The following is a 10465-nucleotide window of genomic DNA, read 5'->3' as shown; positions in this document are numbered from 1 at the left end:
TTCAAAGTAGACTATTCTAAATACACCTTATGTCTTTTTATTATGTCTTGAGGGGATCTTTAAATGAATGTATCATTTTAAAATATCTTGATTTTTTTCTTTAAATAATTTAAACCATAATCTTGATTTAAATCGTCAACTGCATTAAACTGATTTGAAATAAAAAATTTGAAATGTGTGTAAAAGTGGAGGGAAGAAAATGAACACGAATCAACAGCGACCTCTACTGGGCAATGCGTCCATTAATGTACGTCCAGTCAGAGCCTGAATTGAGCGTCATGTGACCTAGGAGCCGAGTAGAAGAAGGACCAAACGGCAACAACAAATATGGAGATATCTCCGTTCAGCTTTACACCGGAGAGATACTGGACGGAAGAGAAAGAGAGGGCGCTCATAGCGTTCTTCTCCAGTAAGTCAATTACTCTACTACAGCAACTTTTGACTCCGTGATAAAACTGTTTTGAAAGTTTGTGTTTTCATGTACGCGTTGACGGTAGCTGCAACATTTGTGGGCAACCGTTGCTTGACGAGACCGACGGCTGTTAGCAATGAGCGACACAGAAATAACAGCAATGGCGACTAGCAACTGAAGTGAAGTTAGCTGTCATTCCCCTGAAAAATGACTGAAACGCCTTCATAATTTCTGCTGATGTTTTATAAACTAGTCACCTGCTGCTCTGAATATAAATAGATGAAATAAACAAAGTCGGTCCTGTTGTCGTTCTCATTTATTTTCTAAGGCTTTGGAAATTGAGTGAAGGTGACAAAATCCACGTAGGTTTTATAAACATTGTAGTAATCATATCCTACTCTGTACAGAGGTCTGATTTGTGGAAGGATCAGAAATTTACAGCAAACATCAAACTGATATAAGTTACAGTGTTTGGTCTGGCAAATATAGTTTTTCAGATGTCACAAATTGATGTATGTTTTGTGTTGGCTGACAGGGTCTGTAAAACGGTTCTATTTATTCTATTGTTTATTTGATAGGAACAATAAGGCTCAATATTCATTCACCAGCCACTTTATTAGGTACACCTGTGCAATCTTATGCAACCCAGAACAACAGCTCGTAGTGGGTGGTGCAGGTGTACTGGGGTGCATTATGTTGAATGGTGTTTCTAATATTTTGCCCACTCCATTAACATACATGAGAGGGGCAAAATATTAAGAACACTTTTCAATATAATGCATCCAGGTACACCACCACCACACACTATGAGCTCAATAATAAACATAAAGTAGAATTATCACCTTTCTGACGATGTCAACAAAAACTGAAAGCTAAACAAAAACTATAAGCTCCATAAATGTAAAGTTTATGACAGAGCCGTTGTATTGGATTGCATTAGATTGCACAGGTGTACCTACAGTAATGAAGTGGCCGGTGAGTGTATGTGAGTGTATATAATGTATGTATGAATCAGGTATAGCTGAAAGCAGATTTTCACCTGCTGTCCCTGGTTGAGGGCACCAGGGACAAAAAGTTTATTGTAGTTAATGTTAATTTTCTTATATCAAATCTGACCCGACATCCTGGATAGTTGTGTATTCTGCCAATCCCCTCCAGGACTAGAACACAGCAGTCCTATGTGAGCCCACTATAAAGATGACTCCCATAGACCATGCTTCCACAGATCCTCCACATGTGAAGGTCCTACCAAACCTCCATCAGCATGTAAACAATATAGCTAGAAGTACGGATACAGTAGGAAGGAGTTTATACAATAAACCAACATCAGCCAAAAACAATAACAAATATTAAACAATATTGCAGTCGTGATAAGCATGAGTCGATTCTCTTATTGTATGGTCTAATTTCTCAGAGCACAGCTGTCTGTGGAACCACAAGTCAGAGAGCTATAAGAACCGACAGCTGCGATGGAAAACCCTGGAACACCTGCGGATACTCCTGTCAGCTCACCCCCCACCTGTTCCTTTCACAGGTGAGCCCGCAGTCAACTCCATCAATTTTCAAAGCTGCGTTTTGTGTAGGAGAAAAAAATCAAATATTCCGGTTTGTTTCTCTCTCCAGTGGAAGACATTAAGAACAAGTTCAAGAACCTCCGTACCACCTTCCAGCGTCAGTACAAAATGGTGAAGGCGAGCAAGGGGTGCGGGTCAAATGACGTGTTCGTGCCGCAGTGGAAGCACTACCAGCAGCTGATGTTCCTGCAGGGCTGCTGGGACATGGAAGACGGCGTTGACGTCCCACCGCTGTCCCCGCTGATTGTTCCACAGGAGGAGAGCCAGCCTGTCCTAACCTCCCCAGGACTGATCATCTCCTTCCTCCCCACCCCATCCACCTCCTCCCCTTCCTGCACGTCTCCCTGCATCCCCTCCAACATGGTGGTTAAATGTTACTGGACTGATGAGAGGGAGCGTGCACTGATAGCTTTTTACTCCGGTAAGCACAAAACTGATTCCAGCTTCAAAATAATTACTACAGAGGGATTAATATACAAATACAAAGCTTAATGATAATCTGGATTCTTATGCTGACAGCACAAGTGTTTCATAGCTGATGGGAGTTCCTGTTGTGTGTTGTTGCGCACAGAGCACAGCTGTCTGTGGAACAAGAAGTCTGAAAACCACAACAACCGTCAGCTCAGACTGAAGCTGCTAGAGACTCTGAGGAGCCAGCTGTCTGACCACACAGTGTCTTTCTCAGGTAAACATCACATGGTCCTGCTTGTTTTAAAGGCTACAGCACAACACTACCAACAAGGTCAGGGGCTCAAGTTCTGGGGATCAAAAGTTTCATGTATTGTAGGCCATAAGGGTCAACATTATTTGGCTTATAATGCCTTGCATTGTGTGTGCGGTCTACATGCATGTACACATTCATCTAAAATGGTCTCATAAGGAAGTGAAAGTGAATGAAAACTCAAATGAGGGAAAATGTTGAAAGCTTGATTTTTATATCAGCTAAAAGAGATGTCAGAATGTCTTCTCCCTCTTATCAGACAGCTGTTTTAATAGATTAATTAAATATCAGTCTCTCTTGAAACATTGTCAAATATAATGGAAGTGTGTGGGAAATACACAAAGTCACTAAAGCTACAGTAAGTGATTTTTAATACACTGCTTGAGATAGACAGAAAAGTTGAGCAAAAAAGAGGGAAAAAACAGAAAAGCTGCAGAGTTGGCAAGAATATTGGGTTTATAGAAAATATGGCTTAAATTAAGTTGAATTGAATTTCTGGATCAACAAAGACCCACCAGCTAAATTCTGATTGTGACTCCTTTGTTTTGCAGTTGAAGATATAAAGTGCAAGTTCAAGAACCTTCGGACAGTTTTTAACCGTGAATACAAGGCGGTCCAGGCCAGCAGGGCGTCTGACAAACTCTACGTGTCCAAATGGAAACACTACCAGCAGCTGCTCTTCCTCTGCGAGTGCTGCGATGAAGAAGACGGCCAGGACGACCTGCTGATACTGATGCCGCAGGAAGATAAGGATCTGGAACATGGAAACCAAACGCCTTCATCCACTCTTAGCAGCTTCTCCTCCAACTCCACCCAAACCAACAGCCTGAAGTTCAGCAACACCTCCAATCCCTCCAGCGCCTGTCAGAGCGACGCCAAAACCAGCACCAACACCGCATACCAAATCTTCCTCGCTGCGTCTCCAGATAATCTCAAACTAGTGAGCCACACAGCTCCTTCCACACTCCCCGCCTCTCCGTCCGGTTCACCACTGGACGCCAAATCTTGTACGAACCCCTCCCCTCTAACTTTCTCTGTGCTCGGCCCGGTTCTGACAGAGAGCAGACTGATCAGTGACTCCCGCTGCCACTGGAATGAGGCCAAAGTTCAGCAGCTCATTTCATTTTACTCTGGTAGGCATCGTTATCTCTCCGTGCAGTTAATTTTGGTTTTATTTGTCCAAGTTTTGCAGTATTTGAACAAATGGAATGTAGTTTGTGGTGCTGACAGTGTTTAAAACCTTCACAAAATTTAACAGCCTATGTCATAACAGAAAAGAGGTTGTTAAAACATTTAAATGTAGGACCGTGTGGATGTGTACAGACCAGACTTGATTGACATCTCCTGTACTCTCCTTACTTAGTAGCATTTTGTGTCAGTGAATGTCAAGTAAAATATCTACAGAAGCATGAGGAACACATTCAATTATGTAGAGAGATAAAAAAGGTTTAAATATTTAATAAACTGTATCACAGACTTCATACTAGACCTGAAAGGATTCCATGAAAAACCTACCCAAACCTGATGTGCATAAATACATTTTCAAAAAAGAGAGACTCGACCCGAGGGTGACCCGAACATAACAGACCCGATCCAAATGCAGTCAACTAGAACAGAGAACACAAACACCAGCAGCAGCCTGATGCGCTATCAATTAATTCCATCAATTAACAAGTGTACACTCTGGTCCCTTTGGATCCACTCAGGTATTGGACACTTTCACATACAGACCTGAGACCCACGGCAATATAAGGAGACTTGACCCTATTAGACTGAGGAGAATTTGGACCCAGTCCAACTCGGGTCCCAGATCCTGGGTCGGGTCTTGGTTCTTCAGAACTGAGCGTGAAGACCTCTACTTCATACACTAAACAAAGTAAAATATTGACGTCAGGTATCTAACACCATCATGTTGATACTGGGACATTTTTTTCCTATTTGACCGGACAAATCTTCATCCTTTGATGGCACAATTCTACATATATTACTAATTATACCAGATAATCCAGTAGTGGCCATGAAATCAGCTTTATTCTTTTTTTTTTTTTTTTTTTTACAGTTGTTGATTATTTAATGTGCACTTAATGAACTGTTAAAGTGGGGTCTGAAGACTGCATTTTTATTATGATGAATAATGAATGAATATTGTGATAACTGAAGTTTTTCTTATCTTCCAGAGCACAGTTGTCTGTGGAACCACAAGTCAGAGAGCTACAGGAACAGACTGTTGAGACAGAGTCTGTTGGAGACACTGAGCAGCCTGCTGTCCAGCAATGAGCCAGTCCCCTTCACAGGTAAAGATGATGATGTTTGAATTATAGTGTTGTCCCGACAGGAAAACTTGATACCAAGAGAAATATTCCTTCAGTTTATCTGTCGAGGCCAACAGGTTCTGTTATTCTTCATTCTTTAGTGGAAGACATAAAGACAAAGTTCAGAAACCTGCGAACCATCTTCCAACGTGAACACAAGGCGGTGAGCGCCAACAAAACATGCGGCTCAGAGGACTTTTACCTTCCAAAGTGGAGACATTACCGGGAGCTGATGTTCCTCTGCGACTCCTGCGACGAGGACGACCAGCCTGACGACCTCCACTTCCACCAACCTCAGGAGTCCAACCTCCTCCACCTGGAGAGCCAAGCCCCTCCCTCCTCCCTACACTACCAAGCCTCCGCTGCCGCCGCCGCCACCTACCAAACTGCTACCATCACATCACACAGCCTCCAAGCCCCGCCCTCACCTACTCCCCCAGACTCCCAGCTATCCTCCCCCTCCTCCTCCCCCTCCACATCATCCTCTCATACTGACAGCAGATTGTCGGGACGCAAGCGAGCGAGCCGCCGGCCGCCGCACACCACCAGCGAGGTGCTGGACTTCATGAGGACGTTCTGTCAAAGCCAGATGGTGTCGCCGCATGCCGGGTTCCTGAAGTACGTGGAGGAGTGTCTGAATGAGACGCCGCCTGACAAAGTGAAGAAACTGAAGAAGAAGATAATTGAGACAATCCACAGCGTGTCAGAGGAGGTGTAGTGTTTCACAGTTTGTGGAGTGTGAGTCTTATTCTTTTAGCTTTGGCCATCATACACTACCAGACAAAAGTTTGAACTTCCTCATACCTTTGAGTGAGAAAGTGTGTCTAAACTTTTGTCTGGTAGTGTATATTAACATGAACATATTCGCTGTCATCTCATTTGAAGCTACAGTTACAGGCTTGTTTATCATTTTGCTTGAAGAGTAACTTACAGTGACACCTGGCTGAAAAGCAGTGTCTTACTGTCCTCTTTAGAAGGACTTGAGTGTGAAACGTTGTGGTCAGTGTTTCACCACTGAACACAACAACCGTCACAGATGGGTAGGGTTGGACGCATGCGTCATCGCACTTTCATCCACACCCAACAGTGACGTAAACAGGCAGGGTCCTTTGCTTAGGCGTTGCGCACTATATGGATTTTATGCGTCATCACTGAACTCAGTCAACTTCAACTGAGTCTGTGACCGATAAATTTTCAGCTAATGAAATCATACCACAGCTTTTGCAGGAAGACTACAGCATGACGGATTGTTAACAGTCAGACGGGTCACCAGGTTTATGGATAGACAGATCAAAAGAGCAGCACTTTTCAGCTACCTGGTCCACATATGGTGACATAAATCTACGCCTTCACATCTGGGGGTGCTCACAGCTTGTGCTGCTGCTCATGTGTGGAGAGCCTAATTACTAGAAACGATGGATAATAAAACACAGGTTTAAAAAAAAAATAAAAGTCTGTAAAGGGCTGCACTGGTCATTACGCATCAGAAAATGACATTTTTGGAAAAATGGGCTCGGCTGTTCATTTATAGGATAACGTAGACTCAGTTAGTTAGGCTCAGCTCTACATTAAATATGTTTCCATCCACCAGTTTTTACTCGCATTTTCAACTTAAAAAAAAAACACCTGAGTGGAATCTCTGCATATTCAAAAACAACTTGAAATATTGTTAAAAAGTGTAATGATTGGCCGAGGTGAAGAGATGAAAAACAGTGGCAGGTGAAAACATCAGATCAGTGCGGAGCAGTGAGTGCTCTCTTCTGCTGCAATGATGGAAGATTAGCACTACTAACTTTTTCTGGATGAACCAGTCACTAATAATCTCATAACAGCAGCAGATTTTCTGGAAATTCAATTAAACTTTTGGAAACGGCATCTTCAGTCTGAATTTTGTACTCTGTCATCCTCTGCTGGACTTTCAGCTTAATGTAACATTGCAAGTTAGTAAGTTTTAAGCAGTTTCCTCATGCATTAGTGATGCTAACGTAACTGCTCACTAATGCTACATAGCATGTGTGACATTCGCATTTACCATTATTTCACTTATTTAATTTTCAGATTTCACCAAGAAATCTAACATTAGCAGGTTAGCATGCTTCACTACATTCTAACACATCAACTTGCCAAATGTAGCATCTTAATGCTAACAATAGCATGCTAACATACATAAGGTTTGCATCTGTCATAAGATTTAGAGGCATCCTGTCATGAAGTGTTTGACAAATGACAACTAACTGACATGGAGGTATTTTTTGTGTTGGTATTGTTGTTGCTAACACTTCATGAGCTTTCACAAAACAACAACAACCAAAACACATGAAAAAGAAAGTTTGAGAAAAAGAAGAAAATCAAACTTCATCTCACTCCCCTGTCCTCAGCATATAGTTTTATCTGACTGTGCTGTTTTAACACCTGAATGATGAGATTCATCTCAAAATGACACACTCACCATTTCAAATAATTCAAATAAATTCATTTTTTAGATGCTTTAATATCAAGGGTTACAGTTGCACTTTAGAATGAAACTGCTCGTGTTAACCTGGTTGTTGGGTTGGAAATTTTCATGTTTACTAATTTAATGTTCAGATTTCACCAAGAAATCTAAATATTGAGCACTTTGTGTTCTTTATAAGAAAGGTGTCTGTTCAGAGCCATTTAACCACAACACAAGTCAGCTGTCACTGTTTAAGAAAGGCACGAGACTGTGTCTGTTTACAGCTGCTGTCCAGCTCAGGACAATATGTTGTCTACCAGCCTTTACTTAAAGTCCTCAGTGTCCAGTTTACTGGTGAATTAGAGACTTAATTTTAATGCCAATGTGACAGTATGTTGTCCAAACTTAAAGAATTCATACGTATAAAAATATTTTGCCACTTTTGTTTTCTGAAGTGCTAAATGAAAAAGAAAGGACGGTCAAACAAATGTTCTTGATGTGTAATTTACCTCTACCATGTGTTTTTGCTTTAGTACTGCACTGTCAGCAAGAAGTGATGACAGTCAGATAATGTACAAATGTGTCTACAGTTTATGAAATATCCCTTTAAATTATTCAACAGGTAATCAAATGTTTGTTTTCATTATTTAACATGTGATGCTGTTAAAGGGCAATTACAACATTTAAATACTAAATATCAGTCTGAAAATGTTACATTTAACCTTTTGTATGATTTGATAGTTGTCATCTTTTAAAAAATCTATGCATGTAAAGAGTTCTAAATTATGTTGTAAAATGTTAAACATTTAAGTTTTAAATTGAATCTTTTGAAGCAATAACGGTTCATTTGGAGCACCAGCTATGATTGACAGGGTTTTTAAAATGTTTTCTGAATTGCACATTTATATAAGAATGATTTATATCTTTTTGTTTGCACTTGTTTGTTTAAATTTGACTGGGTGCCTTATCAGAATCACAGTAACTGCATTTCCAGTAAATGTGCAGGAAGTTGTCTTCCCAACTTCAAACTTATATATTGTTAAATTGAATGTACATTGTGAACATAAAATATATGTAAAATGAACATATAAACATATGGACTGGCGTAAAGTGTGTGTTTTTGTTGTTTTATTTCACCATTTATATCTTAAAAGCATCTTAGAACAATCAGTTTTGTTCTGTCATGAGATCATCTTCATAAATCAATACTGCTTTCACCTGAGAGAGAGTGTACTGATATTGAAAATATTAAAAATATTTTTTTGACATGAGTAAAACCAGCTGAAGCACAGAAAGTTGGGAGGGGGAGGGGTCATAAAGGAGTGTTTGAACAGTGGAGTGCATTTATACTGGAAGGAATGTGAGTACCAGAGCTTCACTTCATCATCATTATCTCCACTATCCTCCATCTAGCAAATACATTACAAGATGAGTCTTTGGGAAAAGTTGAGTGTAATTCTCTCATGTTCCTCTAGATGGCGATGTCTAATCACATGCAGTACTGCATGTACTGTCTCTTTAGCAAAGGGAAAACTGGTTCACACAGCAATCAGATATCTCTGCTTCCCCTTCAGACACAAAAGGTCTGTGGTTGGCAAAATCCCAACTCAATGTCCGCTTGTTCTGGAGCTTTCAACCGCATCGCCCAGTTAAAATATTAGTCTTGTTTAGTCAGTGAGGGATATTTGACTGTGAGACAAAAAGAGCAACAGACGCAGTCATGAAGAAACCAGCTGACAGACAGACTGCTCTGTCTCACCGTCTGTTTGACCTACATCCATCAGACTGAGCTCCAGGCAGAAAACATCACTGTGCCTGAAGTCACTTGATGTTCAGTGACATGCCCCACGTGTCACCCGAACCCTTTTCATCCAGGGAACAGGCTCCTCTCACCTCTTCACTGCGACCTTTGACCTTCTGTTGGCTGATACATTTGATGACACTTCAATCAAACCACATTCCCAAATGCCAACACACCCAGCTCAAGCTGGAATTTTACTTTGATACAAGACGGAGGTGATGCTGTGACTTCATTCTGGGAAATCAAGTCTAAGTTTATCACAGTAATTGTCCTTCTCAACCACCCATTGGTTCACTGACAAAACAAAGTACGGAACTAAAGGTCATGACTCAACACGACTTGCCATTTTGAAGCAAGATCAGACACAGTGGTTCAGATGTTACTGCGTCAGAATATTGAAACAAGCTTTGGAGCTCCAGTATCAGTATCAGACACATCCGCGGTGAAACTCACCTTTTTTTTTCTTCTTCTGTCCACCAATGGACATTTGGCCTCATGCGATAATTTTTTTTTGTATTCTTACCCGAAACCTCTTACTGTTTCTCAAGAAACTTGCTTGTTCCACGTCTGATTTAACAACCCCCTTAACTGCATAAACTTGTAGTGAAATGCCCGTTTTAACTTGTGACTAAAGATTTACTCACAATAACGTCCCTGAAGAGTAAAAAGAAGAACTGCACTCTGCAGAGCTTGAAGTCCTGCTGTCAGAAATCAGCAAACGAAAGACAGTATTATTTTTTTTAAAAAGAAAGAGAAAATGTTATCAGCGTCTCAAAGCATCTTGCTAAAGCAAAGTGGTCCGGGACTAAAATGGGGGAGGAGGTCTATGGGAAGTGAGTCATATAGATGGACGACTGAATAGATTTCCTTACAGGTAATGTTAGACTTGTCAGAGGATGTTCACCTTGGCAGCAACTTTGTTTCCCTCATTTTTTTAAAGAGAAGAGATTCAAGAGGTTTTATTGTGACAAGCACAGCAACACAGCAGATGGCAACACTGAAAGCAGTGAAATTTTGCTTCCTTGAGCTCTAGTTCTGATTAGAGTACATAATAAAATGAGACAGAAATATAATAAAATGACAGAAATACACAAACATACATTGTATTGCACATTGGTGCACTGGTGCAGTATTGCACATAAGTGGTGAATAGCAGACTATCTGTACAAGGACGGCTTGTTTGACAGGCCAAGACCACCAAATTATGTTTG

At 40.9% G+C, this 10465-nt stretch overlaps 1 protein-coding gene across 1 annotated transcript; it reads left to right on the top strand.

Moving 5' to 3' along the window:
* Positions 1-263: 263 nt before the first annotated feature.
* On the top strand, positions 264-8563 carry LOC122968881. Its single transcript, XM_044334394.1, has 7 exons — positions 264-409; positions 1827-1946; positions 2036-2407; positions 2558-2671; positions 3259-3840; positions 4885-5001; positions 5121-8563. Exons 1-7 carry the CDS (start codon positions 328-330, stop codon positions 5735-5737), a joined length of 2004 nt encoding a protein of 667 aa, XP_044190329.1. The 5' UTR covers positions 264-327; the 3' UTR covers positions 5738-8563.
* Positions 8564-10465: the final 1902 nt, after the last annotated feature.

This window comes from Thunnus albacares, chromosome 18 (genome assembly GCF_914725855.1).
Source record: "Thunnus albacares chromosome 18, fThuAlb1.1, whole genome shotgun sequence".
Taxonomy (NCBI): Eukaryota; Metazoa; Chordata; class Actinopteri; order Scombriformes; family Scombridae; genus Thunnus; species Thunnus albacares.
The sequence above is the reverse complement of the archived record's forward strand: the minus strand, read 5'-3'. Positions and strand labels throughout refer to the sequence as shown.

What these genes read in the sequence shown, in the direction of transcription:
- LOC122968881 (XM_044334394.1), top strand. Translation starts at nt 328, where the DNA reads ATGGAGATATCTCCGTTCAGCTTTACACCGGAGAGATACTGGACGGAA. An exon ending in GCTCATAGCGTTCTTCTCCA is followed by an intron (nt 410 to 1,826) that starts GTAAGTCAATTA and finishes CTAATTTCTCAG; the next exon opens with AGCACAGCTGTCTGTGGAAC. An exon ending in CCACACAGTGTCTTTCTCAG is followed by an intron (nt 2,672 to 3,258) that starts GTAAACATCACA and finishes TTTGTTTTGCAG; the next exon opens with TTGAAGATATAAAGTGCAAG.